This window comes from Colius striatus, chromosome 3 (genome assembly GCF_028858725.1).
Source record: "Colius striatus isolate bColStr4 chromosome 3, bColStr4.1.hap1, whole genome shotgun sequence".
Taxonomy (NCBI): Eukaryota; Metazoa; Chordata; class Aves; order Coliiformes; family Coliidae; genus Colius; species Colius striatus.
In genome coordinates this window covers 44,137,236-44,156,991 of record NC_084761.1, presented here as the reverse complement: position 1 = coordinate 44,156,991, position 19,756 = coordinate 44,137,236, and the positions used below count along the sequence as shown (strand labels likewise).

General features: G+C 35.8%; 1 protein-coding gene across 4 annotated transcripts in view; it reads right to left on the bottom strand.

Moving 5' to 3' along the window:
* Positions 1-1,178: 1,178 nt before the first annotated feature.
* TBCK (TBC1 domain containing kinase) overlaps positions 1,179-19,756 on the bottom strand; it is a 102,130-nt gene continuing 83,552 nt past the window's right edge. For 3 of the 4 annotated variants that reach the window (XM_061994168.1, XM_061994167.1, XM_061994169.1), the window contains 2 exons: positions 15,319-15,478; positions 1,179-3,957 (listed from right to left, as the gene is read on the bottom strand). In XM_061994168.1, coding sequence (XP_061850152.1) covers positions 3,847-3,957; positions 15,319-15,478 — 271 coding nt within the window. In that variant the 3' untranslated portion in view covers positions 1,179-3,846. Of the gene's footprint in view, positions 3,958-12,548; positions 12,728-15,318; positions 15,479-19,756 lie in introns of those variants that run through there. The other variant, XM_061994171.1, reaches the window with a different exon arrangement.

The following is a 19,756-nucleotide window of genomic DNA, read 5'->3' as shown; positions in this document are numbered from 1 at the left end:
ATAGTATCCAGTTGCAGTCTAAAACAGAGAATGACAGCGGTGCAGTTGGACAAACCATGGTGCTCGAAACATACATGTTTGGAAAATTTGACATCTAGAAATCTTTCAAGAGCTCTACAAAACATGTCAACTGCTTGCCTCACTAAAGCAGTGCCAACGTTGGTGGGATAACAGTACAAATACACTTTGATACTTGGCAAGCTCCACAAAACCCAGATAAAATTCTTTAATGAGAAACTGCTACAAAAAGCAAGGATTTTCCTTGTCTATGCAAAGGAGCTCAGAAACTGATTTTGTGACTAAGTGTTTCTCTCTTACATAAATGAATTAAAATGAGTAAGCATAGTATGTCTATTTATCGGCATTGTTGCAAAAATGCTGACTAAAGCAGTAAGTGCAGGTACATCACCAGCCACATCCAGCTGTTAGATACAAAACTCCCGAGGTAGTTCTATTTACACAGGGGAAATAAACAATCAATACTATTTAGCAATTCTTGACATTTCCTGGTTTTAGGGACATCCTCTCTCATGATTGCTCCTGGAAAATACGTGTAAACATTACTTTATATTTTTTTTTAACTTAATAGCAGCTTTTAAGTCAGTAACATATCCACACGGAAACAGAACATATCGGCTCTGAATCTTATCCAGTTAAATTGAAAGCAAAGACTGATTTCAGCATTATAGCTCAAATCTATAGATATTTAACATTTAAATACTAAATCCAACTGTATTTGTCAAAAATGAACAGTTAGCACTTAAGGCCTTTTCTAAGTACCTGTGCAAAGGTGAAGGACATATCAAGCTGGAATGCAATACATAATGTCAACTGAACTGCTGTATTGCATATAGTCCAATATCCACTTACAAAGGCAAAATGGTTGAAAAGGGATTGGAAGAAACAGGGTGAAATCTTTCTCTGCTGTTTTCTCCCCGCCTCTCTTAATAACAGATCAGGAAATCCCTGAGCTGAATGCTGTTTCTCAACCATTGTGATTAATAGTCAGAGATAAAGCTCTTCCACAAACCTGTTTAATCTATGAGTATTTTGATGAACTGTTGGCCACCTTTGGTGACAAATCCACATTGTAAGGAAGTACTTTCAGCAAAAGATGGGATGTTGTATTTTGGTTGCTTCTTCTAAACTGAAGAGTGTCAATCAACATAACTAACATTATCTTATTCTGCCTCTGTTTTGTGTTCAACCATGTGTATTTTTTTTTCTTTTGTATCATAAAGCATCTCTGCTGTATTCAAGAAGTACCATATGGGTCAACTCTCTGATGGCATAATATGTTTTGTTCTTTTCGTTCCTTACAATCACCAATATCCTGTGTGGCTTTTTGGATGGTGTTAAGCATTTGCAATGTCATCTTACCTGTCAACAGATAGGGTTAAATGTTTGAATATAGTTAAAAGCGTTCTCCAGTGGTCCACATGAACCCTTCATAGTGAATTTCTCTGACACTGAGCATCACAAGGTTTTTACAGTTCTCCATGCAGCCAGGCCAAACTTTGATCATAGTGGATGATTGTGCAGTATCAGGAAACTTGTTGCTAACCTTGCTGCTCCTCTCCCTTTGCAGGTCATTTTTACAGTCAGCTGAGCACCATGGGCATCACCACAACTGTTGCAGAAACCCTGTGCTTATAGATGAACCTGATAATCTCTCCCTACATTTAATTTCTGACCCCTTACTTGGTTACTCCAACACGCATACTGGATTTTTTTCCTTGAAAGTGTCGGTATGTTATATTGACTTTAGACCACAGAGTGCCCACATATATATCATCATGTTTTAATTCCACAGGGTTTTTTTAGACAAAGCGCATTTAAGATAAAGGGGGTTTTCTTCCCCCATATTCTTTTCATTCATCATATTTTTCCAACAAGGTTCTCAAAATCACATCTGTGGCAAGACCAAATCTCCCCGAAGACAGCAAACGGCACTAGAGATTAGCTTCTGAAGATTCTGGATATCTTTTGGTCATCGCACAGGCAAGGACAAAAGCCTCCTCTTTCAGTGCCTTCCACAAGGTCTCATCTTCTATTGTTTCAATTAAAAAAAACCCCTAAAACCAACAAACTCAAAAGTCACTGCTACTACCACTAAAAAATCCAGCAAAAAGTGATCATTTTGCCTGTGTTTTATAAAGACTGCTCCCAGCTTTCTCCCCTCACCTCTCCTATCACAGCACTTCTGGAAATCTGCCAGAAGACAAATGAAATAAAGTTAGCTGCTGCAACTTTCTTTTTGCCAACCCCAAAACTATTCACAGTACAACATTCAACTAAGGTGTACAATAACCATATCCAGAGCAAATCCTCATTATCCTGACAGGGACCTTGTACTGTGTAAACTGCCGTGTCCCAACTGATGGTCCAATAAAGAGCTTTAAGTCAAATTCTCAATGCAAGCTAATATGTGATTGTAATCAGGTGTACAGGTATTTGCTGTAACATTGTACACTATACAAACTACATTTTCATACACTTGCTTCACTGATCATTAAGCCTTATGTCACATTAATGTTTTCTAAACCTTAAAAATGCAGAAAGAGAAATCTAAAAGATTCCTGTCTTCTAAAATAAATTCTTCCAAATTCCTGTCAGTCCTACGTGACCACAACTGTTTTTCCTGGATTATAGGTACTATCTTCAGGTAGCCTTCTTGAAGAAAGATTCTTTCCTTTTCTTTTTTGTCTTATTTCCCCTCACATGATTTTCACAACAACAAGACTTGAGGTGCTAGCAACCTGGGATTTTGAAAGGCAGTACTTGTCTGAATCAAATTTATTTTTAGCTTCCCAGCAACAGAAAGATGTCAAGTCCCGTTTCTGTTTGTGTTTTCAATACTTTTTGTCTGCTTCTTGCAACTAATTTCTACATTTTTACTGCACAGCCAGCTTATGCCCTTTGTGGAAGACTGCTTCCACTCATCTTACATGACTTAAGAGTAGAGAACCAATGAGAACTGTGCACCTCCAATTTACATAAGCGTGATCATTCTAGAATATTTGCAGATGAAAATGGCACTGTTTCTTTTTAAGGCATGAGCTTCTAAAATGGAAAAGCACTACTGTATGTGAAATAATGGATCTATAGTCATAAGATACAGTATTGTCAAAAGCCCACCTCTTTGGTAAACATAATTGCTTCAGAAACTGTTGCATTTGTTGGGTTTATGGAAACAGAATGTTAAATTCTCCCCAGAGGAGTAGGCCAGCTCCTCTTCTGCAGGATATGATATGGTTTGCATTGACTCAGCAGTAGCTCTTACAGTGACTTCCAGCCTGGGACATATCTTTATTTTTTAATCCAGATGAAAAGATACTTTCTCAAAAAGAAAGTTGGTCACAAGATACAGCAATCACCCTTTAAAAGATTAGAGAACATACTATTTCACAAGATACACACAGGGTACAGTTTCAGCTTGTTATTTTTTCAATATTCACAGTAAAATACTTTTGAAAAAGAATCTATTTAAGTGCAGCTTAGAGCCATCAAGTGCCAGTTTATTTTGTTCTGCAGAAATATAAGATACCGAATGCTAGTTGATTTACTTTTTGTGTTCAGACTTCCTCAACCACTTGTACACTACATCGATGCTGAAAGACATTTCCTGGAGAGCTTGAAGCCTCACAGTTTTTATCTGTTCCAATAGGAGCTCTGTATCAAAGAATAACAGCAAAGCTCCTGTGCTCTACATCTGCAGGATAAGACACTGATCATCAAGATAGCTTGTATAGTGAGAACACCATAATGCCCTTTGGGTTTGGGATATCCATGTTGTATGGTAAGACATGCCTATTTAGATAGATGGTCCTGAATGTTTACAGTAGCTTAAATCTGTGGAGAAGGAACAGTAAGGAGACCAGTTGGCTTGATCTTGTTGATTCCTCCATCTAGAATGCAGATCCTTGAGTACTTGTTTTTCACTAGATGAGCTGCAAACTGAAACAGATATATCATTAGCATTCTGTATGTTACAGTCCTTAAATAAAAATAACTTTGTTAAGCCATGCAAGTTAAATAAAAGAAAAAAATATTAGACCCTAGAGGTTCTTCCTTTGCACCAACTTGTCTGACACAGGAACCCAGGCCTGTCTGTTGAAACAGTTGCGATGAATTTTTTAAGTGTCACACTGTAAGCCCAACTTTATTTATCTCTGCTTAGGCAGGATTTTACCTCATTCTAACAGGATTATTTAATTTCAACTGGAATCCCTCTCAAAGCACAAAATATATTTTTCTGTGCATTAATCTCACTTTCAGCTGTTTTCTCTACGTTCCTAAGTGTATAAGCATCACAGTTGGATAGCATTACCTGTCAAACTTGTCCAACATGACTTGATTTCATAGATGTCAGATACTAATATTGGGTCTAGCAGCTGCACTCTCCTCCATCCCCACAATCTGCCCATAGTCAGGGCACATACCCCACCCCATCCTTGGAAGCCTCTACCCAATTAATTAATCCCATAAACCAAACAGAGTAGTTCTCACTTGTCATGTAGCAACTTCATGAAAAGTTGCTACATGGATTAAAGAACATTTTGTGTATGAAAATTATAATAATGATTAAAAATAATCAGAGTAACAAAATTTATGTCTCAACATATAAAAATCCAAAAGCAAAGGAACAATGTTTTGTGTATCACATACCAACTTGCCTTTTAAATAGATTACAATACATTAAAAAGCAAGCCACCAAAATGGATTCATCCAAGATAAACTACAACAGTTTTACTTTATTTGCAATAGTTGTGAGAGAGATTGCCCTGCCATAGGAGTCTTTCAGATTATTTCTTTATACTTGATTGAGAAATTAGTGCCATTTGTAAGATCACCAAACACTTGCAAACACGCTATGTAAAACATTCAAAATTACCTTTTTGGCCTTTAAAAATAATTTGTGATACTATTCCAGAATCCAGTGCAGGCATGATGTCTAAATAACTAATTTTGCACAAACAAAACTGCCAACTCAAGAACAGCAGTAGGCACCCCATTCAAACATTGCACAGGGGACTTTTTACATTTATATTCCTTATAATAATATTTGATAGTACAACAGATACTAAAGCAGAACAAGATGGACTACATCATTACCTGATCAAATACAAGTCCTGAAATAATCTCTGAAACAGGTAAGAGCTCATAGTAGAAAAGTTAACTCTTTCCATAGACAGAACTTTTGCTTCACACTATATATGCAAGGAATTAAATACTCAAGGAATTACCTTCTGTCCACTTATGTGTTAAACTCAGCTAATGCATTCCTTTCTCTGTTTCAAGATGGATTTAACTAGGGGATGAGCAACTAGTATATGATCCGTAACCACTGAGGACTTGTTGAGACAGAATAAGAGGTCACAGTGGATCAGTCAGGACATTTTGGATGTCATGTTTGTTTCAGATACTTGCCTAAGCAATACCAAAAATTAGTTCATTCATCTCTTCGCCCATTAGAGTCAGTTGGTGCAGGATTCAAAGAAGCAAATGATAAAATCTCCACAATCAATCAATCCATCAAAAGGCTATTAGTAAAGTTAAACTGTATGTGGATGCCAGTTTGCATGAGAAAAGTAAATGCTATGCTTTTAGATAGTCTCTCTGGTGCAGAGATGGTGTAACAGGCAGAGAGATACCACTAGGAAAGTCCAACTACCTCCCACTATAGTCACACATCATAAAGATGTGGTGTATAGGTATTTCTCTGTGTCAAATATAGCGCTCAGCTGTGCACACCATGAGCTACAAAAATAGTATGTGTTCCTGGTGAATACATACTATCACGCATTCATACTTCATATGTACATATCTGTCATCTCACAGTGCTCTCCCCCTGTGACTAAAGGACAGTCTTGCACACCAATGCTGTTCATAGCCATCAGAAATGAAAAATGGCAACAAGCATTCAGACTAACAGGAAGAGACAAGTTATTTGCTGGGTACAATGAGAGAGGTTCCACTCTGTCTCTGCTGATAATGTTACACTTCTGATAACAAACTTTAAACTCTGATATAAGTTTTTGGATGTCCTGGCACCATTCCATGTAATCTGAAAAGAAAATACACAAATGACTTGTATTTACGGTTAGAGTCTTACGGTGTGCATCTCACTCTTTCAGAAGTACTTTAGTAACCAAGGTATGGCTGGAAATAAATTTTCTTCACTGCATAGGACAAGAGTGTAACCTTATGGTGAAGAATCTCTTGGTTCTTGCAGGACTGATTGAAGAGAGCACTGCAGAATCTGTGGCTTTTAGCAAATGACAGGCAGAAAGCACATGAGCAAAGACAAGATGACATACCACTTTTTTTTTTTTTAAATTGTCACAGAACTGTCTGCAATTGTCTACACAGCTTCAACAAGAAAGGCTGCAAATACAGCAGCAAATACAACATACTGCATCTGAACAACCTGCCAGAGAAAATTCAGTGAGCAAGGAATATACTATGATTTGTACCTTGCTAACTGTGGGCGTTAGTCACTAAAAGTAGAAACAGTAACTTTTGGTTAAGAGTGGATTTAGAAGTACTCATCTTACTAGCATTTAAATCTTCATAATTAATTTTTTTGGCTTTGACTTTTTATAGATCAGTTCCTCGGTACATGCTTGCGCTCTCCTCTCCCAGACAAAGGAGTCTGTCTGTCACAGACAAGAACTGGAACTTGTTTACCATGTTTCTGAAACGTTCCAACACCATCTGGTATCTTTCCCTGCCAAAATATACTGTATGAAGCTAATATTTTCAAAACATATGAAAATGTTATTTCTATCATGTCCACTGATGAATCGGCATGAGAGGAAGGACTATTTGAAATAGCTACATACATTTCCTCCCTTCATTATGTTGAAATATCAGTAACTCTAATCCAAGACATTAAGAAAGATTTTCAAATTTAATGTTTCCTAAAAAGTTGAAAAAAAATCAGTGATCCAAAAAGAGCAAAACTTCATATTTCAAAGAAAGCCCAAGGTGCTCTTATGAACTACTTTCTACAACAGAAACTGCCACCTTGGACTTCACATATATGCTCTATATCCTTTATAAATGCTATTCTAAAGTGTCAACCAGAAGTTTAATGACAGGCACCTGAATATGTAGTCCATTAAATAGCCTAGTTTACAGAGGTGCTCTTCAGACAGAAGATAACATGATGAAGACATAAGCAAATAGGTTACATCGTCCTTAGTAACCTATAAACCACCTATATTTTAAAAAGAGCTTTACTGAAAAATATAAAGGCAGCGCACAATAAAATTTCCATTATACAGGTTGATTTTAAACAGAAATCATCCTCTGTCACTTCTAAGGTGATGATATTTTCTCAAATTTATTGAAAATGTAACGTGTTGGCATTAGTTCATCCATTTCCCCATAGTACCAATGGTTTCCAGTCCTCTGTAATGCTTCTGCTTTCATTTAGACAATAACTTGGGGGAAAACAGAGTTATGCTAATCTGAGGTAAAGGATCAAAGGAATGCTACAAAAACTTGAAGGTTTTTCTTTTCTTCCTCAGGTGGTCTTCCCTCAAAATGTACTTCTCAAGAAAGTTCAGTTACTGTGTTTTTACTTTTATGAGCACTTAAATTAACTTTCTCTTGCTACTTTCACAGCAATATTGCACATGAAAGGATGAATGTGAGCAACTTGTTTAATGACTGCTATATGCTGGCTTTGATGAAGACTTTGGAAATAGTGCTCCTCTATTAAGTTATACATCAATCAATTCCACAGAAAACACCCTTCCTGGTGAGTATAACTGAGACAGAAAATTGTAATTTGCATTTGAAAGCAGTAAGTCAGGACTCCGTCATGCAGTTACAAGAAGTCAGGTTTCAAAGATGGGTAAGATCACAGCAATTTACTATCAAAATTTGGGCAAATATTAAACATTTTTTACCCTATATTGGTGTTGCTCTCAATACAAACAGCATAATAGGACTGCTCCTTTAAGTACCATCAAGAACGCTAATAATCTGCACATTAGAACATTCAGAATGCTCCTACTGCTCTGCTCTAAGCAGTAAAATCACAGCTTTCAAGTGTGTTGAATGTGTTACACCAAGCACATCACATTTTCAGTCTGTTCACAGCAGAATTTAATAACACAACACAGCTTGAGCAGCATCTTTCCCAGCACCCTTGGGGTTAGCCATCAGGGTTGCAATGTACACATCATTCACTTTCACAGTCATTCTTGTGACAGGTTGTAATTAAAGGGCAAGTTGGGAGGGAAGGAGGAGTAACATACTGTACCAGAATACAAAAAAAAAAGACTACTGTGACTCACATTACCAGAGTATAAATGTTAATATCAGATTGTAAAAGAGTCAGAATTAAAAAAGAGATACTTTAGAAGCTGGAGGAGAAATATTAACCAAACTTCATAGCACCCTACTGTTAGTTTTTCATTTTTCAACACATGCTACATAAGCCTCTCAGTGACTGCAGTCTGTTTTGCTGTATGACTTCAGTCAAGAGCTCACCACTCTGAAAATATATCACAGTCAAGGTGATGTGTCGAATTTTTAAAATACTTTCCATATGCCAAAAAGCAGACCTAGCACACAAGATTATTTTTAGTGAGACACTTCTTATATTAAAAGGTTCCAGATAAATTAAACACCACTTTAACACCAATGGAAAGATAGGCACCTGAAGCCTCGAGTATCAACAAAACAGTGTCCAGTAGTAGCAAACTAAATGGAAATACAAACCACAACAAGTAAAACTTTGTGCAAATATATATACTACATACAAAGAAAAAGGAGTATGTGAGAAAATAAAAAAGCAGCACTGACTGCTCTATCAAGACCACGGATAGATTCTTCACATGCAGATCTGCCTGAAAGGAACACTTTCCATTCCATTAGTGCAAAAATTCAGCAGTAACTTAAATGATTTACATGCAAAGATTTGAAAATAAGCCTACACGAACAGGTATTTAATAGCTGGTTTCAAAATAAATTTCACTGAGAATGAAATTAAGAGTAAATGCTCAAATTTCTCCAAGTAACAACTTCTATACACCTACATTTTAAATTTTCCCCTTAGAAATGATATATTAAAAAAAACCAAACCCAGCTGAGAGAAAGCATTTAAAAATGAAATCTTGACTGCAGAGACTCAGTTGTTGTATCACAACTGACTTATACTGACCAAAATATATCCAGTGCATCCAATACAGATGAATGGTTTGTCAAATAAAGAGCAGAAAGCAAATCCGTTGTAGTTTGGATTCAACAGAAACTAAAAAAGCTGTTAGTGAACAGAAATATGTATTTTTTAAGTGACGTGTAACAGTAAAAGAAAGCATGAGTCTTTCTGAAAGATTCTAACCCCCTCCAAATCCTAAATTATTTGTCTAAAATTAAAAAATGTTTACAGAAACATTTGGTAGTGGAAAAAAACCTTAGGTATTACCGAGGGCATGTCTACATTGTCTGTTTTGTCCTGTTTCTGCTTAAATTCCAGGACAGAAGTCCTTGGCTGTCCCACCCAATGGCCACATTCCCTCCTATAGCAGTCAGTCCTCTTCAAAAGCTGATTCAGGTACAGTTAAAAGAAGAGCAAGACATCCATCCTGGACAACCAGTATGGACAATTGCCAAATAACAGAATCTTAAGGGTTGAATGCACAAGTACTACTCTAGTTGGCAATATCATTACATAAATCTGGACTTACAACACATTTATTAGTTCATTACTCTCTCTATTTTCAGTTGTCACTATTTCAGGCTCTCTGAACTGGAATAGCAGAAAATATAAATCACTATTGTAGAGCTGATAGTTTTATGTTATAATGCAGTAGTCCTGAGTGATACGGATGCAGCCTAATCCATCATGAAAGCTCATCAAAGGACAAGGGGTGCAGCTCACAAAGACAGTACAACCACCACCAAGACTGACAAGCCTGAAGGAAGCTTTGGAGCCTGACATCACTAATACAGGATTTGAATCCACCACCTCTTGTCTTTCCTTACAGATCTCCCAGATGTGTAAGAAGAGTTGAGATTCTGCTTGCCAACAACTCCTAGAAGTCAGACATATTCTTATAGATAAAGCTGATGACCCTACAATCCCTCATCTCAGAAACATCCAAACCTCTGTGTAGCAAGACATACAAACAAGACAAACATCTACATCAATCAATTAAAATTTCTGATAACTGTAACTGTCTCAATAAAGATTAAAGAACAGAACCTATTTTGAATTTTAGAAATAGTCTGCTTTCCTTAGCATCGACTTCAGAAGAAGGAAAGGAACGCTGAAATTTCTCTCCTGAGCCTCCATCTTTCATTTGCTCTTTTCTTCTTTCATACCTAGCTGGAAAGGGAAAATATGGCTGAGGCCACATGAAGAGCAATGTACTAGCACAACAGCATCTTCCTGTCAGTGAAACAAAACAAGTATGTGTGTTACAATATAAGTAGTAATGAATAATGTAGACTTTACAGAAAAAAATAATGAAGATGTTACCACATCTTGCTTGGAGATACAACCCACATAATCACAGAATCTTAAGGGTTGGAAGGGACTTTGAAAGATCATTGCTGATAAACTTAGGTTTTCTATCTCTTCAAAATACAACCTTAATCTCTTCCTCTTTAAAGGAAACAAGGAGACACCTGATGATTCCAGTAAGCTATGAGTCTGAATGCAGAAGGGAGGGTGATGCCTAAACAAAGCAAACATGAAAAAGAGCCATTCAGGAATCATAAGGAGCCTCTAAACCCTACAGACAGAAAATATTTTCAGTTTTTATTCCACTTGTTCAATTACTAAATGATATTTATATGGAAATGTAGAATCTAAAAAAATGCATACTGGAAACATAAGAAGTTTACTGCCTGGTTTCTATTTACTTTAATTCCATAAGTTTCATTAGGATCTTCTAACTAAAAGTATCTGTCTTTAAAAGCATGAATACATCTGCCCTTTAGTATTCTACACAGCACCTAATCTTCAGATCACCCTATGAAGTTTCATGAGCATCCATTTGTGTTTTTAAGACAGGTTTATAACAAGAAACGAGCTTCAGCATGCAGGGACTTGCTTCTTTGGCAAGGCTTTTATAAGAGGCCTGAAAAAAAAGACAACAAAGTCACACAAATTCAGTGGTAATTGGACACTTTTATCTATGTGTCTCAGTCTTCATATAAGAAGAAATGTATCTTTAATACTGTGCTGAGAAAGAAAAATATTTCTTTCAGATAGACTTTTTTTTTTTTTTGGCTGGGAAGATGTTATACAAAAAGAATCTTGAACTTGACTTTCCCTTTCTTGCTTTGAAAAGCATCAGAAAGATCTCATGGAAAACCAGGACTGCTTGTTTTCACTTTGAAAAGAATTTATATATTTTATCTATTAGTTACTGTGATGCAATGACTACTTTGGTTCAGTAACTTGTAGAAGTCTTGACAAGGTATTTATAGCAGCATAACTCCAACAAAAAAAAAAAAAAAAAAAAAATCAGTGTAGCAAAGAAGTTACAATTTAAAATTTCTTTTCCTGCTATAAAGACAGATGTTTTTTAAGCTTTGACTTACTGCTTATCTAGTTGTCTTTTTCCAAGGCAAGGAACAAATGTCTAATTTATTAGACAGATTAAAGTGTCCTGTGAACTTTATTCTGATATAGTATTTAACTGGCAATACAACACATAAATTAAATGACTGGAAGAACACATATCTATTAAACAACCACATCACAACAGGTATAACCATGTCACTGCCAAAATGGAATTGCTGGAGCATGATTTAATATCAGTTAAGGTATTTCTTCTGTTCTAATGTCAATGTTGTGGTAAGAGAGACAAAAAGTTGGAAATGGAAACAGATAATGGCCTAGCACCTCAAAGTCGACTGAAGGAGGGGAGATGAAGTAATGTCATTCTTCCAAAAAAAGACCCAAACCAATTCCTTTCCTACACACATGTAACTATGATCTGCCTTTCACTTGCTGCATCTCTGACTTTGAAACTGACAAAAATCACATGTAGTATTTCCGTGCACCAAAAAAGAAGCTATATTTGAGCACTCATTGAGTGTTTAACTACTATACTCCCAACCGTAATGATTTCTTGCCCAAACTGGAATTTACAAGGTACTTATCTATTAATGGATGTGGGAAAGGGGAATTTGGTTCACTTAAGAAGTGCTGCCACTTAACATATTTAAAGTTAAAAATCAAAATAGAATTTGGTTTATTAACTCCAGTATAATGCCTTTTATGCAGATGCTTCCTACTGTTTTCAGGGACAAAGAAGTATCCGCTCTGTTAAAAAGTGCCCTGAACCTCTTAGGAGAAGGAATGCCGTCACAAAGTGAGAACCAGCCGAAAGGAAGGAATATTATACAGAGAAGTATGAGCCAAGCATCACCACATGATGCCCATTGCAAGCTCCTCTTAACAATACCATTATGCTGTTAATGGCACATTCAGTAATGCTCTTGTACATCAGCCAATCTATTCATTTAACTTTTGGAGCGAGTTAATCAAATGGCTTAACAAGCAGGATTACCCCGTTTTAATTCTGTCCTAAGTAAGTGTTCCAGTAGAGCCAGAGCTATTCTGAAGTCTGCAGCACTGCTGGCTTTCTTTGCCTCCTGCTGGAACAGTACTTGGGCAAAGTTTTCAGTTTTCCTTCTCATCTGTCAAGTTCTTGACAGCATTTTCTTTCCAATTTAAATGTTTTATCATTTGGCACTGAATCAAATACAAAAGACAGAAACAGAAAAGAAGTGTAAAAATTGGAAGAAGACTTTTTCTACATTTCTGTTCAGTGCATTCAACCATTGCTGTTTAAATGACATCAAGTAGGCTACTAATATAAAACACCACTGAAAGATTCAACTTTCTAATAACAGATAGCCCCCCAAATAATCTGGTTCTTTACATTTACCCCAACCTCTATCATTCCTGCATAAACTTAAACAAAACATCTAACACTGTTAATCTCCATATTTTTATAATGGAGCAAAGATCAGTGAACACTTCAAAAAAATTCTCCTTTATGGTGGAGAAAACAATTTCTCTCTCATTCCTTTTCACTGGAAACACATAACAATTTTTAGACAAAAAGATATTTGAACTGAATATTTCTTTGGACAAAATTGGTTTTATTTCCACATTCACCTTGGCAATTTTTTGTATGATTGTATTACCTAGTCAAATTTAAAGAGAAATAGCTATTATTTTTGTCAAGCCTCAAGCTACACAGTTTTGGATTGGTGAAGCTTGTGTATATTGGCAGAAAGTGACACGCAGCCATATAGAGAAAATCTGAAATTTGCCTAAAAAAAATAACCCACAAAAGAAAGTTCTATCATCATAGTGAAATGGAGGCTGGTTTTATACAAACTCTAAGGGTGTGAGAGATGTGGTGAGTCCCTACCTATCATTAATTTGTAGTCAAGCTAGTCAATCCAGTATTTTGTTGCTATTCAAAATGCTACTCTTCAGTCAGACTTCCAAGAATTCTAAAAGCAAGTCAAGAGGCAAAGCAACATCTCTCTTTTATGGAAAGCTATACATTCCAGGTAAATGTCACAGCTACAGAAAGTCTGGGTTTAAGGATAAGACAGCACTCTCTCATATGACTGAAGTACTTGCACTTACTAAACACACTGCAGCTTTACTTTGGCTGCCCAGAAAAGGAAGCTTTCAATCTTCATGGAACAAAAATATTTAAAAGCCAAAACAAATCTAAGTTTGCATAAGAAGTGACACTACATTGCAGAATAAAATTGTATCTTCTTAGCTGTGGTGTAACCCATAACCCACAATGTAAAGCCTTTGCCCTTTCCTTCCTTCAGATAGTTTTTCCAGGTTGTTTTTTCATTCTGTTTTAGAAAGAATACTTCCAGCACTCCATTGTTTGCAGTAAAATATTTTTCACCAGTCCTGAAAAACAAGTCTCAGAAAATGACTTGGCAGTATGTAGGATATCTCCCATAAAGACACTCATTAATGAATACTAAAGCATTTTCTTCTTCCTGTTCCTGGACTGGTGAATGGTTACGCTCTTACTAAAATAAATTAGGACATTCAGTGATTTAAAATGTAATTGTTGAACAAAGCTGCATAACCTACCATCAAACATATTAAGCACCATTTAAAACATCTCCATTTGTTTCTGTGCATTTTGCTTTTGTTCCTTTGAGGAGGGGATTTATGCATTCAGCATTTAGTGTGCTACTGGGATTATTCAAATTGATTGATTTCATGTTGATGTTTTTATCACGGACTCCCCAGATCTCCTGCACAAATCTACTCACCGACTGAAATTACTCAAGATATGCTGCACAGTCTCTTTTATGCCATCTCTATTGCTATTTAAGAGACATGATGCATATCAGAAGTTTATTTTCTAAACAATGAAACACACGTTAATGAAAGGGATTTTTCATGCCACCTACAATGTCCTATATGTACAAAACACTCCAATATTTTTTGTGTCAATACTTCTGCTGTCCCTCACATGAAGTCCTTTTGAACTACAGTTCTCCTCATCATTGTAGTTTGTGCTCCTTGAGTACACAGGCTTAAGAAACTGTGGTGAACTAAAAAGGTACTTAGAGAGTATGTATCTTAAAAAAAAAAAAAAGAAAAAAAGAACAAAGATAACTTTCCTTCACCTGAGATGAAGAATGGCAAAAGAAATACTTCTACTTCCTATGCTGACGGTTCATATCACTACCAGTTGTTTAGTTACAAAAAGGCAATAGACAATTCTGAATATTCTCCCTTAGTTAAAGGCACTGAAAAGAAAGGAATCATTAAAAGGTATTATTCTCCATAGGAACCATTCTCTCCTTCACTCAGCACAACTGCATGACCTAAATGATTCTAAAATCTTAATTAATACACTGTTTTTTATGAACAGGAATATGAATTATGTTTTTATTTCCTTTTGGACCTCACAATATACCTGTTCCCACCCTACTTACCTTGTGTGTGCTTTGTAACACCACAGAAAGTAAATACAAGTCTATTTTGAAAACTAGATCTCACCAATACACATTACAAGTGTTGACATCCCTCTCATAAGATGCTGAAAGAAAGATTTTAAAGCTGAAAAAGGTCAAGTGAAATAATTTCATTTCAAAATATTAACTCTCAGCTGTTGAAGAGAAATTTTTTATCTAGAAGTAGAAATGAACAAGAAAAATCCTGTCATCATACCTAATGATTCTAATCTGAATTATTTAGACTCTAGCATTTATTAACTACTGTATGTATTCGTGCCATTGATGTATTTCTACGTCTAAATATATATGTTATAGCAATATACTTACAGCAGCTGTGTTCTTCACTGCATTTCCTACAATCACCACAACTCTTCCCTTAAAGCTCTGGAGTGTGGCAGTTGCTGGGCACTGGATGAGATCCCCGTCTGCAGTAAATGCCGATGAAAATGGGACATTGATGCTGCCAGAAATGTGGCCACGGTTAAAGCTTAGGAAGACCAGTTAAGGACATCTGAAAGGCAGAGAAATCTATGGACCTGCTCTTTATCCTGGCTGTCGTGATACAACAGTGTTGGTCTTTTGTACCAGGTTAGTTTGACAAACCTCATTCACTACTAACGCATATGGAGAAAAACAACTTCCGACACTACACAGAAAAGGAGGATAGAATGAAGAGTTGTTTATTTCATAGTGGTGCTAAGGACTAGAATCCACAGTGTATGTATTTTCATGCATTTTACTTCAAATAGACTTTTGTCTGGTAAGAATAGCCAAATACCTATAAGCAGTTGGAGTAACTCTTCCAGAGGAGTTTTATGCAAAAGGAATGAAGTACATATAATAACCAAACCTAAATAAAGACTACTAGAAGATTTCCTGCCAACCCCCACAAGCCCTCTACAATTTTGATCCAAACTGGAATTCAAATTTACATACACTTAGATGATAGTGAGCACCATGCATTGCTCTTCAGTCCTACTAACACCAAGTGTGTATTCGATATTGAAGTGCAAACGACATAGGAATACCAGCAACTCTGAGACAGCTGTGCTTCACTTTCAAAGGATGATCATTCAATGAGATTTTTTTAACAAGTACTGAATGTGAAAGTCTCTTCAATCAAAATGAAGTCAGACCATTTTTAGTGAGCTTTTAATGGACTTGAAAATGGACCATGACATTGACAAATCTCTGAATTACTTTCATAGACTGTACATACAGCTTGGAACACTCCCCTTCCACAACAATGAAAACAGCAGCTTTGAAGAGATGGGGAACAGCAAAGTTCTGCAGAAATATACACACCACCAAATATCTGGATTAGTCACTCTTTATTACTGCACATGTAGAAAGCTATCTTAATTTCTACTTCATTCTTAGAATCTTTTTTAATAAAGGAACTGCCTTAAATGGAAGTAAGACTTAATTGACTTAGGTTGATATCAGCACTTGTTTTTCATGATTCATGTAACAGTTTCATCTTTATGATCATCATTGTTATAGTGTGGGAAGAACATGGAAGAACATTTGAAAGAACCAAGGAGGGCCACATACCATTCATTAATGTTGTCAGTTTGTTTCTGCTTTCAAGGAGAAAGTTATGATATCCCTCCTTCACTAACCTGTGCCAACACCCTTTCCAAATCTCATTTATTACCACATCACTCTTGTTGCTAGTAACTAGGGTAAAAGTTCCAAAACAATGCTTTCCAAGACAGAAAATTAGTCTGGACAGATTTAGTTGCTCACACTTAATCCACTGAGCATGCTTAACTGGTCAGAGAAACTTGACCTCATTTTTTTAAAAACGAACTACATTTGATATCAATACCACACTAGGTCCAAACTGTATTTGCTGTCATTCACATTCTCCATAATCTTTAGTGATTATCTTAAGTTTTCCAGTACTAAAACCTGCTACAGACTGAGAGACCATAAGTATATAGCTTTAACTTTCAGAACAGGAATGCCAGTATTTCTGATAACATGCATAATGAAATAAGCCTTAGATGAACTGCTGGCCAATAGAGGCATTGCTTTGAGTATTATTACCATTTCATTAGAAAGTTTTCTGTTACCAAGCTGTCTGTTGGGAAAAAGGGTCAATAGCTATCCGGTTTGCAACATAAGCTTCATCACAAAACAATGCCTTAGCTTTCAAGTGCATCCTATGAAGCATGTTTGATACTTGTTTGAAGTCCTCTCATGCTTTTTTTTTTTCAAATCACATGCAAAGCCGAAGTAAGAGTGAAGTTTAGCATGACATGCATAGACAATGGGGAAGACTAACAGCAAAACGTAAGAAATACCTGTATCTTTGAAACACCTCACAGTGGTCTATCATGTTTTAAAACATGTCAGCATAATGTACTATCAGAACTGCTGTCAATTGAATAGCTTTCTATATACTACCTGTTTTCTTCTATCGACACACAAACTAAATCACTCAAGAGGTAATTTTACTACCTTCCAGGCTGCCCTTTTAAAAAAGACATTCCCTACCTCCTAATTCCAGATGAGTATTACAATTTATGTCCACTCATCATTTAAAGGACAGGACATTTTAGCCTACCATTAATTCCAACCAGACTGAAACAACAGCAGCAGTGATTACAATGCATTGTTCAAACTATGGAGATGTTCTCTCTCTGGCATGTCTCCTCATTCAAGAAATAGAAAGTTTGATTAATATTTTCTAATATGAAAGACAGCCTCATAAAACCACTTGCTGCATAGCAGTCAAATGATTTTCAAGTAACTGAAATTCTGAATCCACTTTGCTAGATTAGAATAGGATTAGTATGACAGTAGAGTAGAACCTATAATCAAGCTATTAGGAAAGATATAGCAATATTTCAGCTAACACCTTGTCTTTCATCCTGATTATAATATAAATAAATCCATTACTGTACACAGATAATAGTCTTTCAATGTAATGATTGTAGTCCAGACATTTTATATTATTTGCTTTCCTGCATTGTCCTTGACTCCTGGGAAGCAGCTTAATTAATAACAGAATGATGTAGGTACAAATAGAAATATTATTTAACTTGGTGGTATCAATGCTTTCTATCCAGTAACAATAACCTTTTACCGTTTTTAATTCCAAGGACTTCTCTCTTTTAAACTGGACTCTAAAAAGTATTATCTCTTGATGAAAAGATTCTCTCTCAGAAAATAGCCTGTTTTCTGAATAAAGACCACCACATTTTCAGCACTGTAGATCTAGGAGTAAGATGCATCTCGAGTTCAGAAAATAAAGAGAGTCAAATTAGTCAAACTCAGGAATCTCTACTTGGAATCCCTAACTGATGCATTAAATTAACACTTGCAAGCAGAAGAATTCACCAATTAATTTTGAGTTCCTTTGAACATTCTGTTTTAGCTGCACAGTAGATCACATTATTGTATGCCATACTTAAACCTGTAAAATTGTAATTTATTGAAAATATGTTTTAATTTAGAGTAGTCTAATTATACTGTTATTTTTGCTATAAAAATTAATAAATTTATCTTTATATAGTAAAAATAATATTTATTTTTCTACTTCACTATACAGTGTCACAAATATTGATAAGTATTTAATAGAAGAAAGTGACAGTTTTTTTCCATATATATAATTACCTTTAAAGTGGTATTTTAACAAATGATTTAAAAAAAAAAATTCAAACACTTTTATTTGAATTTTTTACCACATACTATAGTCTACATATTGGCATTGATCCATTCTTTACTTCTAATATTTACACTTTTCTAATGCACATGCAGTGTGTTTGTAGCGTTTGTAAAGACTGGAAGATCTTTTCTAATGGTTAAGATTTTGGAAGCCTGTTGAATCTCTGTCATTTGAGATCTTCAAGAACAAGCCAGACACAAGGAATTCTTCTTCTTTGTCAAAGGTGGAATAAAACTCATGATTCTTTTCTTATTTTTCCATTCAGTATTGTTTGCCCATTAAGAACTACAGCCTGCGACATAGGAAGCTAAGAGTACATCTACTGCAAAACCGACTACCCACCTACATTATCCTTTACTATTAGGAGAGAGACTTAAAAAAAATGACACAAACCAATAACAAGTATATTCTAAAACACTCAGTATAATATTAAGTGTTATCCCTAATAAAAACTTGTCATTATTACCGCTTTTAGATCAGTGTTGACAAAGATATCTGTTCCTGGCAAAGCACAGCTGTAAGAAGGACTTACCCTTCCAAAACTCAAACAAACCCAGTCCTGTAACTACACCACATCAGAAAAAGAATTTTAGAAATACTTCACACAGAGAAAACTATGTATTTGAAAAGAACAAATGAGTAAGGCATAGACAGGGTAGCAACCTTGATAAAAATATAGCTTCAAGACTTCTCTGACGTAAGTGAACTACAGGACACAAGTTAGAGCAGTCATATGGCTGCATTACCTGACAACAGCAAGAAGGCACTCAATAAGAATTGATCTTCCACTGAGGGACTAGTAAAGCATGAGAGATCAACTTTTTGCTATCTCACTTCCACTTCATTAGAAAGCTTCAGACCATTCAAAAATATTGGTCAGAAAGGCCTGCTGACAGTATTTGTCAAAAAATCTCAGTATTGTTAAAGCATTTATACTACTGGTACACCACGGTCTCACTAGATCAACAGCTTCAAGTGGGAAGGCAAAAATACATTTGTCCTCCTCTTCGTTTTTAACGTCTAAGGTCTCTCCATGAGAAAAAAATCTGCCTTCTGTCATTCCAGCATACCTCTGCCACATCCCTTTCA